The following is a 16,979-nucleotide window of genomic DNA, read 5'->3' on the forward strand; positions in this document are numbered from 1 at the left end:
TCCTCAGAAACAAAATCAGGAGTCCCAGAGCAGATTGTTATTTATTCATCAGCTCCACCAGGTGGAGCCACATCCCAGTTTTGCAAGCTGGGGAGGCCACAACTGGAACCCTTTGATATTCATCATTTCTCAAAGTCAAGGAAGGATCCTCATTTGGCTGGATTTCAAGGATGTTACGTCATCACCAATGTCCCAATCCTACTAAGGCCTGCGTCGTCAGAAGCGAGAAATTTCGAGGATGCCCATGTGTCACTCAGCACACGTGAATTACCCACAATTCTATGTGCACAAATGAAATGATTGCTGCCAGCTGGGTCTTTTTCCTTTGTTCTTCTTTTTTGTTATCATTTATTTGGATAGGGACAGATACATATAACATTTACCAAGAAACATCTGTTGTCATGTAGCACAGCATTTGTAGCCTAAACCCATCCCATGATTGTTATTAAAAGCACCTGTGATCAAACAATTCATAGAGTATAAAGTTAATGTTATTTGCTTTTAACACACAATAGTTTTGTTAAACATTTATTTCAAAACATCATTGTAAAATTCAGGTCTTTAACCAAAGCTTCAATAACACATCTGAGCTGACAGTTTAACTTGCAAATGAAAAAAATAAAAAATACAATAGGCTACAGCACATAGGCCTAGCTTCTTCTTTCTTTGGCACAGCTATTCAGGTACGGGTTTGATGGCTGCCAGTTTAAGGGAGGGGGGTACTTCACCAGTAGACAGACATGTTTACTATGTGGGTTGCAGTGGGGATGATAACTGAGAGACAGCCTTTCAAAAGTGGTGTAGGGATAGGGTCCAGAGAGCTGCTGGAGGAGTTCATCCTTCGTCATCCGCGATTAATCAGTCCATCCATCAAAACGGATGGAAATCTGCCGGAGAAGGACGCGTCATCAGCGCTGCCCGGACAGCTGTCATTGAAAATTAATTGAAATGAACGGAGGTGGACAGATACGACAGATGAGTGTGGCCATGGCCTAACAGTCATTTATTTCCTTGGACTCGTCGTATTCAAAATGGTTACAAGCCTACAGAGGCAAAAATATCATCTATGTCGTCTTGACCCTCACAGGCAGAGGTCGTGGGTGTCATCTCACGTGAAGTCCTGTTTGGTTTGCTCTCCTCTGACAGTCCAGACACTGATAAGTCAGTCATCCGCTTCCTTCGTCTCTCCAACCGTTTCTTCTTGGCACAGATTGTGCCCGCTGAAGGCCTCAATCGAGTCCTGAGTGACTGGAAACGAGTTCTCCGGCGAGCCTGTCTCCACAGCGCAGCGACAGATCCTGCCAGCCAGGTCCTGGGGACTGAGCCTCGAGGAGATGAAGCCCAGGAAACATCTCGTTTGAAGCTCCGCAACTTCCTCTGAACACTGAGGGCAAGGGGAAATGACACACAAACATGAGTGTAGAAACAAAATACATCTACACACAGAGCGCTGAACTCAGGTTTCTATCTCAACAACTGCAAATAGTTTGGCTCTTACTTGTGACCGGCTGACTCCAGGCATTTCATCTTCTGGCACTTCAAGTACAGGAATGATAAGAGGCGTTTTTCCTTTTCCAAGCTCTGGGATTTGCACCATGGGATCATTTCTTCCAGGTGGGTCACCATGTCTGTGAAGGTAGTGGCTGCTCTCACTTGTTTCTTGAACATTTGCTTCTTTTCAACTTCACGTCCCTCCTTCATGTCCTTGGGTACCTACATGAAGATAGATCATAACAATGACATGGGAAGGTAACCGTTCCATAGAGCCACTTTGCTCGTTCATATTCATAAACAACAATTCAGGTTAGTTCGATTCATCAGTTAAGTTCACATACCTCTGTAAAATCCCTGAAAACCTTGAGAAAAGGCTTCATATCAATTTCAAAATGTTGACCTAAAGAGAGAAACAAAGTATTAATTCAGTATGGTTCATGCATAGATGTAACATGGTTCATTCTACTACACAGTACACAACATTGTGAGAAAATTCACGTCTAAATTCAAACGCCTTTGCTTTTCCACTAGAATCAGATTGGAAGGCATCATCTTGTAAACTATCCATACTAAGCGCGCCGCTATGTTGGAAAAGCTGTGCTTCAGATTACACTGTAAAATTACATTCGGTCAGTCAACAGAAATGGCGTAACATGTGTGACCTGATGTGCAAACTAAGGTAGTGACAGAAGTTAAATCACATGTTACTGCCTTCTGAAAGTAGGGGGCGAGGGGATCACCAACGTCTTGGTTGCTCTCAACATAGCCAGTGGTAATTTCCAATCCTGCTCTAAAAGCTACATACAGGATACACACCAATGAAAAAGCTCATCACCTCTTTGGATAGAAACCCCCAGGTCTTCTTTCTTCTTCCTCTTTGGCTGGTTGGGGAATTCAACAGGAGCTTTCTTCTTCTTCTTCTTCTTCTTCTGCTGCTGCTGCTGCGGAGGAGGAGGAGGAGGAGGGGTTTTGGGGTGAAGGCCCCGTGGGCGTGACCCAAGTGTAGTCAGTAAAAAGGCATCAGAGGGACCCAGGAACTGAAGCATGTCTGCCGGGAGGGAGAAGCCGCTGAGGAAGGGCATGGGCTGGGCATGGGCTACTTCTCTGAGGAGCTCCAGAAGCTGCTGGTACAGAGGGGCCAGGCCGGCCAGGATGCCCCGGAAAAACACCCTGATGGGGCACAAAGTCAGGTGCACTGAGACTGTGGAAGCCAGGTTAACAAATGAGTATGCAAAAACAATTAAGAAGGTGGTAATCAAGGATGCAGCAATCTAATTATGTCATTGGAGCTACAGCACACAAAAGACATTTTAATGTAAAAAGTCTTAGACCAGTGGTACGCAACCTTGCTTGCCGTACTCAGGAGCCACATTGACAACAAAACAAAATCACAATCCCAAAAGCCACAATCCCAATCCCCTTTATCTTTTTTAGGTTTTTATTTATTTATTTTAAGTAGGACTTAAAAGAGCCACAACTACCCATGAAGGAGCCACATGTGTGCTCTAGAGCCTCGGGTTGAGTATCACTGACTAACTCACAAAGTGGTGTTGGGTTCCATCCAGAGTAAGGTGGACTCAACAAAGTTCAATCTCTTGTCTGTTGTCTGTTTGGTTTCCTTTGTTACGGAGCACCACAGACCGGCTGGGCTGGTAAACATGTTGTCTCCGTGCAGACACTTTAGTGAGCTTAGCTTGCTCAATGATTAAATTACCGGTAGCCTTTATTGTCTCCCTTAGGATACATTTGTCTCAATGTATCCTTATGAGTAGGGCTGGGCAATATATTGACATTATATCAATATCGTGATATGAGACTAGATACCATCTTAGATTTTGAATATCGTAATATGGCATAAGTGTTATCTTTTCCTGGATTTAAAGGCTGCATTACCTTAAAGTGATGTCATTTTCTTAACTTACCAGACTGCTCTAGCTATTCTATTATTTGCCTTTACCCACTAAGTCATTTATATCCACATTACTGAAGATTATTTATTCATACAAAATCTCATTGTGTAAAATTGTTGTAAAAGCACCAAGTTTCAACTGAACATTTACATCACTTCGTAGACAATACCGCCATATATATTGTGTATCGCCATATTGTGATATGATTGTTGGTCTGTATCGAGCAGCCCTACCGAGTGAGCGGGCAGAGGGAGAGGTGACTAGCCCCACATTAGAGGAGCTGCTGACAAGACTTGTTCAATGAGCTTTGATCGGGAAACTTAGATTTTCTGTCTTGTACGATTATGTTCGATTGTAGATTTGGTATGTTTCAAGGTCAAAAATGATTTGTTTGCGCTTTCTCACCCGGCACTAGTTTTCCTGCCTTCTTGGATTTGACAATGTGCAAAAGCACTCACCACAGACGACTGAGCATGTTGGTAATCACCACATTCAAGACAATGAACTCCTCCAGTTTCAGTTGCTGCTTTGAGAATCTGCAGGAAACGGTAGTTAAGGGCAAACACACTCATGAAGTAACACCAAGTAAGCGAAGACTTTTTAGCCCAACTCTGACAAAAAGGCCCACATTTCTTTGCAGGTCAAGGATCCTCCTCATCCAGATGTTTCTTAAGTGCACCACTCCTCCTCATCCAGATGTTTCTTAAGTGCACCGGCACCTCTGGAAAGGATACATGAAGGCTCTGCTGCATCGATTCAGCGTGCAGCTCATCAGCCGGGCCGCTCCCAGCACTTTGAGACAGAGCCACTCCAGCATGGGCTGACTGGGAACCTCACACTCACCAGACTGAACGCTCCGCGCTCTAAAAACACAGGTGCAGTCACAGTGATGGATACAAATTATACATACAAATCCCATTACAGGTAAGCAACTGATAATTACAGCCGTTCAAATTCAACAAAATGGGTTAATGTTGAATTGGTAGACAGTTAGGATTTCTGTATGTGGCATTAGGGACGGCACGGTGGGCATAGTGGGACATAGTGGTTAGCACTGTCGCCTCACAGCAAGAAGGTTGTGGATTAAAATCTCCGCCCCTCGTCCTTTCTGTTTGCATGCTCTCTCCCCGTGTTTGTGTGGGTTTGCTCCAGGTGATCCCACAGTCGAAAAATATGCTGTGTTTGTGTAGTATCGTAATTTGTTTGTTTATATAGTATCATTAATGTATATAATCTACTAAGAAATGTGTCGTATCATGTATGTAACCTATGTTGTGTGTAGATGTACCTTTGTAGCCTTGTTGGACACAATTCTGTCAGGTCCTGAAGGGCAACTTCTAGCTTCATTTCCTTCACCCTGTTTATGCATTGTTCAACCTGTGAGAGACAATGATGAAATGTGCATGCCTTACAAGTGAATGGCAGCCGTTTTTTCTGTTTTGGGGCACAAAAGTGTCTGCTCCTTTGAATACTGTTGCATGCCTCTGCTTGCTACAAAGAATCCAAAATGACTTGCCCATACCCTACCCTCTGGGACATAGATTAAATTAGATTAGATTAGATTAGATAGATAGATAGATAGATAGATAGATAGATAGATAGATAGATAGATAGATAGATAGATAGATAGATAGGAGTACTTTATTTATCCCCGAGGGGAAATTCTGGCATTACAGCAGCAACATTAACCTGCAATGGTCAGATGCATTAGCAATGTTGTCCATTATCCTCACCTGCTTCAAAGCCCTGAACGTCTTGTTTCCTCTACAGCTGTTGTTTAGGACGTACAGCAGCTCGTAGAGAATACGTATCTCCGTTTGAAGAATCTCACTCCCAAGCAGCTTAAGGACTTTATCATTACCCCCCAGAAGCGTTTTAACATTTGCATCTGTAAAACAACAATAGACACGAATATCATTATAGAAAGTGGATCCATTAAACATGTCACTAAAACAAACTTTGTTTACATGCACGTGCAAGATATCAAAACAGTTTGGATGTTTCCCACGTGGGTTGCAAGCATCCTTGCGAGAAGAGAGGATTTTTCTTTTAGCGCTCGGTTTTGACACACATCGCACCTGTCGATAGACCAATTAATCTACCTGTTGTTCGATTGAAATGTATACGGACAGAGGAAACAGCACTTGGAAATGCAATGTTTACTCTGTTCCACGGTTCTTCTGCCATGCCTGCTTCATGCTGTTCATGCTTCCTCGCAGAAAATATGCGGAAGTCAGTCAGCAATTCTTCTTCTGGAATTTCGGCGTTTACGATGCTTCAATTAGCGCCATCCATCGGTCAGTCACAGAAGTTATAGTTTTCACATTTCCATGCATTTTCCCCACCGGATTAGGTTTGCAGGATTTGCGACAAGTATCACTCTTCTCTGCCTCTGATTGGCTTATCCTGATATCATGCCTAAACCAACCAACCATCTCCCCATGCCTAAACCTAAGGGCGGGACTTGCATAAACCTAACCAATCATCTCCCCATATCCATACATAAGGGCGGGATGTTACTAAATCTAGCCAATTACCACTTACCATGCCTAAACCTAAGGGCGGGACTTGCATAAACCTAACCAATCATCTCCCCATACCGAGACATAAGGGCGGGATGTTACTAAATCTAACCAATTATCACTTACCATGCATAAACCTAAGGGCGGGACTTGGCGCAAATAGGGTGGTGAGGACAATCGGTTCCAGATGCAGTGGAGGAGAGACCAATCAGATCGCTGCACCCCGCATGCCTGTCTGACCTGCCCCGCCCTCTGGTTCCGCCCAGTGGCAGTTTACCGTTTTATTCAGCCGAATCAGCCGACAATCCAGCAGTAAAATGAACGTTTTTTGGAAATAACCAGAAAGAGACAGCGACTTCACTTGGACGGATACATACTAACAAAACCAATGTTACAAAAAAGAAAACATTGGCATTGCGCCATGGCGTTTTTCTGAATGGAAACTGCTAAAGAAAACGTGTAACGTTACCACCAGCTATTCGTCCTCCCTCCGGGGTTATGTGAACGATACACCGGGAATGTGAAAGTCTGTAGGGAGGGACGCGATAGTAAAACAATCAAGGTAAAAGGGGAGTCTACGGGAAAAAATGTCCCCGAGACCGTGTTCGTGGTTGCTGCTTCTTCTACATTGTCTGGGACTGATCAGACAGGGGGCTCTGGCCGCGTCGCTACCCAGCGCCACAAACACTTTGGTATGGGGACCCGGACTGGAGCCAAACATCGTCCTTCCAGCTCGCTTTTTCTTCATCCAGGCGGTGGACAGCTCAGGGAGCAAGTAAGTCACGTTATTATTACGTCTGCTGTGGCGTCGTTTTTGCAGCGTTGAGTTGAGCTACATTGAGTCCACAGTCCAGCCTCAATAACATGTAAAAAGTGGGCAAGTGATGTGGGGCAAACAGCTGCATCACTAGTCCACAACTTCACTCAAATCAACTCTCAATAATAGGCTATAACTGTATATAACAATATCACGGTCAAACTAAATGAATGCCTGCAAAACTGTTTAGTTTTCGCACATGTGTGAGTGAGATCATGTCCAAAATTAATCAGCATCGTTTTTCGTCGAAGAGTCCCATTACCTAACTAGTCCAGTAAAAATGTCACTTGACCTCACACTAATTGCAACAAAACCAAACTCAACTGATTTTGTATCCTCAATATGTCCTCAATGAAGGAAAAAAAGTGTTAAGGAAATGTATGAAGGGAATTTTTTGAAAATGACCTATATGATGCTACCAAAAACGTTTTTTTATTTATTTTTTAACTTTTTTTTTTTTTTTTTCTCTCCTTCAAGCAAAAAACACATACAGGATATAAGTGATGAGATTTATGGCACATTTAAAAAAAAAAAAAAAAAAAGGCTTCCATAGGCTACCATCATATTTAGGTCATTTTCAAAACTTTCCCTTCATACATTTCCTTAACACTTTTTTTTCCTTCATTGAGGACATATTGAGGATACAAAATCAGTTGAGTTTGGTTTTGTTGCAATTAGTGTGAGGTTGACCCACATATTTGCGTAAAATGCCTGGACTAAACCTGTTCTGGTGACGCGATCATCACTGAGTAGACATAATCTAGTCCGTTAACCTATCTAAAAAATAACTCGACCTCTGAAAGGCAAAGTAGCTTTCATTTATTTAGTTACCATTGATATACACATTATGCAGTAAATTATGATGAAAATAAACAGTGCACATTGGCAAGTGCTTGAAATGCAAATCTTCAGTATGAGTGAAAGGTGTACAATGATGTCCTTACCATTCTGTTCGATCAGTTCAAACAAGTAATGCCAATGTACAAAGAAAGGACAGTTAGTAAGTGCTAAACTCATGTAGTGCAACATTAACGTGTAAAATAACGAGATAACAGTGAGAGTAGACATAAGACGGTGCCCCAGGGCAGAAGATATTTGGAGACAGACTCTTTTCACTGAACGTCTCCCTTGGGCCAAATGAAGGTGTCCCTCCCCTTGTGTCTAGTTGTTCAGTGGGTGTCATGTTTGGGTTCCCAAGGCACCTATCTGTTACTCCGCTCCATTCATGCCTGCTAAAAAAAAAAAGTTGTTTACTACTAGCTACTACTGAGGGAGACACGACACCACGACAAAAACTATGAAGCTATGAAATAGTGTCAGTAATGGAGCATGATCCTGTTGTTCAACCTACATTTCAAACAATCGTCCACTTTTGTACTAACTCATTATCCAACAACAAAAAATCTAATCAGGTGGTGGCCGCTTAGCCTAACTGGGCGTTCACACCGAAGCGATTTCGCAAATCCGCGCGGCAAGATTATGAAGTCAATGCAAATATGCGTGCAGGTGCCATTTCGCCCCGGGCGACGAGTAACGACTTGAGCGAGTAACGCAATTTTCGCTCTTGTGAGATTCATTGCCCATATTCCCTCCACAGTTTGACAACATCGCCTGGTGAGAAGACTTTTGAAGTGACGATTGAGTCTCCAGTGGAGCAGTTCACCAGAATCTGGGTCCAGGTCCTGGATCGCCAGGACGGCTCCTTCCTGGTTCGATACAGGATGTACGCCAGCTACACTGACCTTCACATCCACGTTCTGCTCAACCACAAGCATGTCGCCAAGTCTCCATTCATTCTCAAAGGTAGAGCGTAATCCACAGTGCCTAGGACATATACTTTTAGATTAGGGAATAAGATATTACAAATCAGCACTTACTTCCTTACTAGTAAAGATGATCACAAGTGACATTCATTCGTGTTTTGGTCGTCGTTCATTAACCCGAACACACAAAATGCCTAACCTTCATTTTCCTCAATCTGTCTTATTTGTGTATATACCACATTTTGTTCTGTATTGAAAATAATTGAATTCAATGTGCTGCAGAGTAGTATATCAGTTTGAGTAAAATAGATGGTAATAGAAAGGTTATAAAACAGTTATATCATATGACTGTTTTATAACCCTTCTAATACATAATATGAGATAGAAAACAAGCAGCCCAGCTAGCAGCAGGTTGTCACATTCTGACATGTGATTGCACGCCACTCTGGGGCAAGGCCAAGGGTTTAGATTTGTTGAATAGGAAACGTGGATATCCAAATCATCATAAATTCTATCATGACAAAGTCAATTAGTGTGTTTCCTGGCTTAGATCAAAGTGTCTCCCACACCGCGCTGCCTGCCACGTCCACCAGGCTCACTTTATTAGGCATACCTCCCCCCTTTACACAAACAGCTTGCTCCTGCAGACGCACAGGCTCGTTTGGCTGCGACTCAGGCCATGTTTAGACGACAACAGTCTCCGCATAAAACGGGCAAACTGTCGTTGCATTCTCACCTTTGTCCTGACAACCCAGGACACGTGTTGATGCTAGGTGGAAAGAGGTTCATTCTCTCTCGCTCTCTCTTTTCTTCTGAAGGCCCAGTCTATCATGAGGGCTGTGACTGTCCCCAGTCCAGTGGCTCCGTGTGGCAGGACAACATGCACTGTCCTGCCTCCTTCCCCCAGATAGACAGCGACCTGGCCCTCTACCCCCGAGTCGACCCGGAGCGGAACGCCCAGGAGATCCCACCACGCTTTGGACAGCGGCAGAGCCTCTGCCACTACACCATCAAAGACAACAAGGTACCACAAGAGGGCGCCGAGTATTCCGCCAGATCTGCCAGACATAAAATAGCCGTGTACTAGGGAGTGAAATGAAACGGTGACGATCAGGCAACAGAACACAGACAGCTTCTGAAGATTTGTGTCTTTAGGTCTACATTAAGACGTTGTGAAGTTTAGATGATGTGTATATTGTCTTTAGGTCTACATTAAGACGTTGTGAAGTTTAGATGATGTGTATATTGTCTTTAGGTCTACATTAACACGTTGTGAAGTAAATTATATGATGTGTATATTGTCTTTAGGTCTACATTAAGACGTTGGGAGAGCATGTAGGCTTTAGAATCTTCATGGATGCCCTCCTCCTGTCACTCAGTAGAAAGGTAAGCACCAGCAGAAAAGTGTTTCCCATATCCTGTTTGAATTCCTGAATTCTTTGCCCCCCGAATTAGATTAAGTTGTATTCATTGTTTCCATTTGAATGAGTAGACGGAGACATGACAGCTATTTAGATTGCAAGTTCTGTTGCAATTCTGCACTCCATTCTCCCATTGGAGGGTTTTGCTGTGCATTCTTGATTCATGTGTAAGCATAAGCACAGTGTCTCTCCTGTTATGTTACCTTCTGAATAATCATACACGTTATTAAATAAATTGTGTTTCCTTTTATGTTGATTGAGAGATGCATCCTCCCTATCCTCCCCTATGGCGTTGTTTGTCTAGGTTCGTCTTCCCGATGTTGAGTTTTTTGTGAACCTGGGCGACTGGCCGCTGGAGAAGAGGAGGCCCACGGAGAGGCTCCACCCTATTTTCTCCTGGTGCGGTTCCAATGATACCCGAGACATCGTCATGCCCACCTATGACCTGACTGAGTCTGTCCTCGAGACCATGGGAAGGCAAGGCTATGCATCCCTTTCATCCATAGAGACACTGCGGAGTGCGTCATCATTCAGAAACCACACCCAACACGGGCGGGGGACAAAAACTCCCCCCCAATCCTGGTGTTCTCCAATAGAGACACTGCGTAATGCGTCATCATTCAGAAACCATGCCCAAGATGGGGGAAAACAGAAAGCCCCCCTCCAATCCTGGCGTTCTCCTATGTCACGTGCATGGTTGCGTGTTGCACACAAAGATTGTATATACAGAAGATGAACACTCCAACTTACTTCCTTGACAGCTAAATCCACATTTCTTCTCGCCAATTCTCAATGGCTTCCTTGTTTTGCTCGGGAGTACAAAAAAACTTTAATTGGCGATTTCTTACATTTGTTGTGTGCGCAGCCCACCACATAACAACTTTTAGCTATGTTTAATTCAAGGAAAATGACGCTGGTGAATGGGAGTGAACGGACCGATTTCCCCTGTGATGGGCGTGGCCTATTTCTTGCAGTGTCTCTATGTTGCACACAAAGATCATATATACGGAAGATGAACACTCCAAACTTGCTTTCTTGACAGCTAGATCCACATTTTTCTTCTTTGTTTTGCTGAAACTGAAACTTGATGCGGAAATTCATTTACAAATTGCCCAAAACAATGTGACTAACAAACACATCATCTGTCCCATGAGCAGAGTGAGCCTGGACATGATGTCGGTGCAGGCCAACACGGGGCCGACGTGGTCAGAGAAGAACACCACAGCCTTCTGGAGGGGCCGGGACAGCCGCAAGGAGCGTCTGGAGCTGGTCAAGCTGGCGAGGGCTCACCCCGACATGGTGGACGCAGCCTTCACCAACTTCTTCTTCTTTAAACACGACGAGAGTCTCTACGGCCCGCTGGTCAAGCACGTCTCTTTCTTTGACTTCTTCAAGGTGAGACCGATAATACAGACCAGGAATTTAAAAAATCTGAAGTCTAAAACAATCTGAAGTCTAAAACGTGTTACTCAACATATCATCTTCTGTTCTTCCACCCCCAACACCAGTACAAGTACCAAATCAACATGGACGGCACCGTGGCGGCTTATCGACTGCCTTACCTGTTGGCAGGAGACAGCGTCGTGTTAAAGCAGGACTCCAGCTATTATGAACATTTTTACAACCAGCTCAGGCCCTGGGAGCACTACATCCCCATCAGGGCTGACCTAGGAGACCTACTGGAAAAGATCCAGTGGGCCCGTGACCATGAGGAAGAGGTGATGATGATGATGATCATTATGGTTGGATATTGAAAAACAGTACCTAATGGTTCTGTACCAGTTTTTGCCATCAATATGGCAGGCATGCGAGATGTATCAAAAAGCCTTGAAATGTTGGATTCTTACTATGGAAATGATTGTAAATTACTAGTTGATGTTTTCTTTTTGAACTGGTATCAAATTAGAAGTATTGGAACCGATTTCCAAAAATACCACTTCCTGATTGATGGGGCATGTTATTATGGGTGATTATAATGAGTGACGATAATGATGTTAATTTTTTTTTTTTTTTTTTTTCACGTCTCATCTGATTAAAACAATATTGCTCTTTCTTTGTGGGAACCTAACCCAAATCAAGCCAGCAATATGGGTTAGACCAGTGGTTTTCAAAGTCTGAGACTGTGGGCCTCCCCTCAGACAAAAGCTTGGACAACTCAACAATTGAGCCAAGATAGCCTGATATTGCTGTTTGACTTCAGACTACACCACATACATAAAAAAGCCATACCCTGAAGAAGGCTGTTTGTGCCGCTACGTGTGAGTCTTTTAACATGCACTAGCTATGTTTTTAAACCTTCCAAAATGAAATAAGCATCTACAGTAAATAAAGGCTTCTTACTTTCTGCCAGAAGAGTGGCTTGGACCTTTCTTTTTTTAACATAAAAAGGTGAAGCCATTTATTAGTGTCTGACTGGGAAAGTTGGAAAAACTGCCAAATTCCCCCAAACTGCTGTATCTCGGAACTATCTCTTTAACCAAATCACACACATTTAGGCTATTCTATGTGATTTCCTTTTAATAACTAGTGTAATATTTTTTCACTTCCATTCACTGAGCCTCCACTGAAACTGTTTGGAGGACCGCCTCCCACTTTGAAAACCCCTGCGTTAGAGAATGAAATTCTCTAAATTGTCATCATTATGCCTGAGTGGCTGTGATATTGATGATAACATTTATCATCAATATCATTTATCATGTTTATTAACATTTTACTTATTGATGTAAGCCCTGCTATGATTCTTTTGTCTATCAGGTGAGGAAAATTGCAGCAACAGGTCAGCAGTTTGCCCGCAATCATCTCATGGGAGACAGCATATTTTGTTACTACTACAAACTTTTCCAGGTAACATTTCTACTAAAATACATGAAAACATACATACAAAAATCAATACTACATTTACATTTACTCTTTTCAACATTTAGCTGACTGATTGATTTACAATGAGTGCAACAGTAGAATAAGTTTGAATTCTTAAATCTTATAAAATTTGTATTTCTTCTATTGCTATCTTATTACGATTATTCTTTTATAATTTTCTGTGAAGCATATTAAACTGCTTGTGTATTAAATGTGGTATATAAATCAAGTTTGACTTGACTTGACAATATTGATAGCTTAAGTGAGATCACATACGGTGCTGTAAGCTCAGTTTTCTCCTTGTAGGAGTATGCCAAACTCCAGGTCACAGAGCCCAAGGTCCATGAGGGCATGACACTTGTAGAACAACCCAGTGATGAGCTGTTCCCATGTTCCTGCCACAGGACGAGGGTAAGGAACACCCTGGAGTTTCCTCTCATCACCTTACGAACCAACATGGCGCCGATTTGCTACTTCCAACTCATTCCTGCTGAGACAATGCCAACTAATGTGACATAATCCTTCCTGTTCTATATAAAGTTGTTAACAGCAATCTTTTGTTTGTTTTACAGGCAAAGGATGAACTCTGAACTTCAAACTCATCATCCTCATTTGAAATAATACTTATCGTTTGATATCATCTGTCCTGCTCTGACATGAATGTTACATGTTAACTCATTTTTATAATACATATTTTTCTATGTTTGTATGTTAAAAGTGGTTATGATCTTCTCCTTTGGTCTACACACATGCACGCATGCACAAACACGTGCACACATGTCACAGCCTAAAATGTATGCTTTACAAAACTAAATATTCAGGCAGCAGGACAGGATGGTGTAGTAGTGAGTAGGAAGTACTGTAGCTGCAAAAAAAAGAGAGAAAACAAATTATTCTATGGTATCATCGAAGTAGGCTATATATTTTCTATCCTTATTTCATCAAGTTGTAATCATTCATGTACACTAGATGTCAGTAGTAGCCTCATTTATAAAGTCAGCCTGTAAGGACATTATGGAGGTAATGAAAAAAAGCAGGGTACAGGAGGTTTACATAACATACAAATAGCTAAGGTAATATAAGCACACAACTGGAAAATGCATACACTAGCCACCAGAAATCGCCGAAACATAATACTACTAGCCTACTTCATTATAAGAATTCAATTTATTGTTGTCCACAATGTGGAAATGTGTCTTTGGCTTCACAGGTTTGCTTGCACAAAGTCACTGAGGAAGGCAAAATACGATGACTTTTCATTGTCAGGGCTTTTGCGGTATCTTAAGACATTTGCCAGTTTTTAAAATATACTGTTTTGGGTACAGACAGAGAGTAAAATATTTTAGCGAGTCTGTTCCGCACTCCAGTCCAATTGGTGGCGCTAATGCACCTATAAGTTGGTTTGCAGGAGAAGAAGAAATCTGACCAACCGGAGGAGTTCACTCACTACTCCAGAAGATGTCAGTAGTGCAAGAGGTAAATACTAATAACTAATAAGCAAGTTAATATCTCGCGTTACAGTGTTAAGTGCTAGAGTGAGCACTCAAGGCTCGCTCCATGGGGTCCCATTGCCGTTTCGGTTTCCACCCGGAAACGCGGTTTGTTTACCAAAATGCTGCTCGACTGACCCCTCGTATTTTTACTTGTATGAATAACGTTACGTTACATAGCGTCTAATAGATGCATAGGGTCACCACTTTATTTCACGTTACTGGTCATTAACGTGAAATAAATTAGCTATGCAAAAAGTTGACATTTGTTGAAATAGCTGCCGCTTGTTGGACTTTATGTATGCGGAGAGTGGATCCAATCTAGAAATGGTCTGTTTCATGATGACAGATATTTTTATGGGTGCCATTTCTTTTCAGGATAGAGTGAAGGTGCCATTTGGGACCAAACATGTGGATGCTGCTGTGTGTGTTCCTGCCTCAGTGACTGATGTCCACACGGCTGTCATCCTCACACACGGTGCCGGTGGAGACATGGACTTCGAGCAGCTGGTTTCTCTGGCACATGCTCTGGCTTCAAATGGCTTCATCTGTGTGCGCTTCACATGCAAAGGCTTAAACCTCGTCTATAGGGTGAAGGCTTATCGTGCTGTGTGGGTAAGCGTTATGCAAAAACATGACAGAAAGACAAAGGAAACATGAAACCAAGAATGTAAAACAAATAAATAAGCATACACTTGACTTGTGTAGATGTAGCCTAACCGTGCCCACATTTTAAAGATGTGTGTTTGTTCAAGGTGAAATAATTGGGCCTATCTTCTTTCATCTCTCAGTAGCCTACAAGCTCATAAGCAAGGAAATAAACTGTAGTAGGCTAAGTGAGAAAAATCACTTACATACTTGTCTGGTACTCAACACCATAATGTATTGTTGGTATCACTGTGCGTGTTTCTATGATAGTTTTGCAGTGATCTTTAGACGGAATCAATATAAAATGTAGCATAGGATGACTAACCATATTTTTCTGACAATAACTTGCTATATGCACTTTCTTTTTGCCAGGACTACTTGAAATCACTAGAGAAGTTCACCATAAGGCACATATTCCTTGGAGGTAAGCAACAATAGACACACAGGTGGTATACAGTAATGTATGTGTAAACACAAATGTCATGTGCGTAGGCCATGTATTAGTACAACTGCTAATATTAATGGACAAAGAATTTGCATGATCTAACTACACAATAAAGTTGCTTACTTCTTAATGAGTCAAAACCAACTTAGCACCACATTTATTAAAAAAGCATAGCACAATACAAAACCTAAATCAAACCATCAAATTATAAAGAGATGAGGAAATCATGACACTTGAAATCAATCTTCTACTAGTAGGCTAAGTCAAATGTTTCCACAAGTAATTTCAGTTTCAGTTGTTCTCCACCTGAGAAATCGAGCACACGTTGCGCACAAGATTCCTAGTTAATCTAAAATGGCTAAGGCACGTTCAACGAGATCTGGTTGAGAACAGCAAATGTAGGTGGTTGGTTAAAGCCGTTTGAAAATCAATTTAAAGCCGCTGAACCTTGGGCAAGAAAACGCCGAAATTAGGAACATTGGGTCTAAAGGCATCAGAGTTGTAGTTTATAGGAAGTCTTAAAGACATAAAGCCACTGTAAAAAGCCAGCAGCAAACACCTGCTGCCATCCCCCAAATATAGTTTCACATGGGAAGCATCAAAGTCCCATTTTCCTTCATATTCCTCATACTTTTTTTGCCAGTAATATGTCTTAAATTGCATTCATAATGGTCTTAAAAAATCTTAATTTAACTTGTTGAAACCTGCAGAAACCCTGATATAGCCAACTCTTTCTCAACTCAAACCAATACCTTTGATTAAAGGCAAAGCCAATGGATGTGACCTATAGGTACTCATTCTGTACCAGTAATTGTAAACCCATAAAGTAAAAGGAAAAAAAAGTATGAACTGTGTGAGACTAACAAACTACCACCACCACCACCATCATCATCATCATCGCATCATCACTGTACATTATTACTGCAGTGCATTTATGTGAAACTGACAAATGGACAGAAATAAATTACTATTACTTACTTACTTATCACTGTGCGACCTGTCTGCAGGCAGGTCAATGGGAAGTCGTGCTGCTGCTGCCTTAGCCAGGCAGCTGAGTGATGACACGGAGGACGCGGTGCAAGGCGTCGTCTGCCTGTCTTTCCCCCTGCACCCCCCAGGACAGACGCACGCCCATCAGAAGCGGAGCGAGGACCTCAGAGGGCTGCCCAGACAGATGCCCGTGCTGTTTGTGTCAGGCACAGAGGACAACATGTGTGATAGGGTGAGAATGGAACAGCGTTTTGGGGCTTTACCACAAAGACGTCTTAAAATGTCTTAAATCATAGTATTAAGTGGTCTTGAATACAGTTTACACAGATGCTTTTGTTCCAACATGAATGTTTACTATAGTGATCGTTTTATGTTTGATCTTTGCCTATAGGTCCTGTTCGACGGTGTGGTGAAGGAAATGAAAGGTGCAGTTGAGGTTTTCTGGCTAAAAGGAGGCAGCCATGGTCTTACAGTAAAGGGAAGGTCTGAGGATTCTGTATTGGATGAGGTGAACTCACAAGTCATCACCTGGATCATAAAGCAGACAGCATAGACTAGACTGCCTAATGTTATGTGATTCTGAGATCTGCACTCTGACTGCATTTTTCTAGTTTGTATAG

At 42.3% G+C, this 16,979-nt stretch overlaps 3 protein-coding genes across 4 annotated transcripts; 2 read left to right on the forward strand and 1 right to left on the reverse strand.

Annotated features, from left to right (window-relative positions):
• Positions 1-134: 134 nt before the first annotated feature.
• Positions 135-5,619, reverse strand: rmp64 (ribonuclease MRP subunit p64). The gene is made up of 9 exons (XM_083641366.1): positions 5,507-5,619; positions 5,138-5,292; positions 4,693-4,781; positions 4,139-4,267; positions 3,863-3,940; positions 2,330-2,664; positions 1,836-1,894; positions 1,499-1,713; positions 135-1,384 (listed from the first exon to the last, which is right to left on the reverse strand). Exons 1-9 carry the CDS (start codon positions 5,589-5,591, stop codon positions 1,036-1,038), a joined length of 1,494 nt encoding a protein of 497 aa, XP_083497492.1. The 5' UTR covers positions 5,592-5,619; the 3' UTR covers positions 135-1,035.
• A 620-nt stretch (positions 5,620-6,239) lies between these two features.
• poglut2 (protein O-glucosyltransferase 2) lies at positions 6,240-13,503 on the forward strand. Its single transcript, XM_083641778.1, has 10 exons — positions 6,240-6,701; positions 8,341-8,546; positions 9,325-9,530; positions 9,815-9,892; positions 10,232-10,404; positions 11,085-11,322; positions 11,436-11,645; positions 12,682-12,771; positions 13,093-13,197; positions 13,359-13,503. Exons 1-10 carry the CDS (start codon positions 6,514-6,516, stop codon positions 13,374-13,376), a joined length of 1,512 nt encoding a protein of 503 aa, XP_083497904.1. The 5' UTR covers positions 6,240-6,513; the 3' UTR covers positions 13,377-13,503.
• Positions 13,504-14,222: 719 nt separating this feature from the next.
• Positions 14,223-16,979, forward strand: tex30 (testis expressed 30). 2 transcript variants are annotated; one of them, XM_083641443.1, is made up of 5 exons: positions 14,223-14,262; positions 14,655-14,891; positions 15,297-15,348; positions 16,377-16,591; positions 16,751-16,979. In XM_083641443.1, exons 1-5 carry the CDS (start codon positions 14,245-14,247, stop codon positions 16,910-16,912), a joined length of 684 nt encoding a protein of 227 aa, XP_083497569.1. In that variant the 5' UTR covers positions 14,223-14,244; the 3' UTR covers positions 16,913-16,979. The 2 variants fall into 2 exon arrangements, with proteins under 2 accessions (XP_083497569.1, XP_083497568.1); XM_083641442.1 differs by lacking the exon at positions 14,223-14,262 and having other exon boundaries at positions 14,589-14,891.

Source organism: Poromitra crassiceps, assembly GCF_964638095.1.
Source record: "Poromitra crassiceps genome assembly, chromosome: 8".
Classification (NCBI taxonomy): domain Eukaryota; kingdom Metazoa; phylum Chordata; class Actinopteri; order Beryciformes; family Melamphaidae; genus Poromitra; species Poromitra crassiceps.

Bases quoted from the DNA above. Each gene is read 5' to 3' on its own strand.
- rmp64 (XM_083641366.1), bottom strand. From the start codon at position 5,591: ATGGCAGAAGAACCGTGGAACAGAGTAAACATTGCATTTCCAAGTGCT. The intron at 4,268-4,692 runs GTACATCTACAC...CTGTGTTTTTAG, and splicing joins TGTCCAACAAGGCTACAAAG to AGCGCGGAGCGTTCAGTCTG. The intron at 3,941-4,138 runs GTATCCTTTCCA...CGTTTCCTGCAG, and splicing joins CGATGCAGCAGAGCCTTCAT to ATTCTCAAAGCAGCAACTGA.
- poglut2 (XM_083641778.1), top strand. From the start codon at position 6,514: ATGTCCCCGAGACCGTGTTCGTGGTTGCTGCTTCTTCTACATTGTCTG. The intron at 10,405-11,084 runs GCAAGGCTATGC...TCCCATGAGCAG, and splicing joins GTCCTCGAGACCATGGGAAG to AGTGAGCCTGGACATGATGT. The intron at 11,646-12,681 runs GTGATGATGATG...TTTGTCTATCAG, and splicing joins CCCGTGACCATGAGGAAGAG to GTGAGGAAAATTGCAGCAAC.
- tex30 (XM_083641442.1), top strand. From the start codon at position 14,604: ATGGTCTGTTTCATGATGACAGATATTTTTATGGGTGCCATTTCTTTT. The intron at 14,892-15,296 runs GTAAGCGTTATG...TCTTTTTGCCAG, and splicing joins AGGCTTATCGTGCTGTGTGG to GACTACTTGAAATCACTAGA. The intron at 15,349-16,376 runs GTAAGCAACAAT...ACCTGTCTGCAG, and splicing joins AAGGCACATATTCCTTGGAG to GCAGGTCAATGGGAAGTCGT.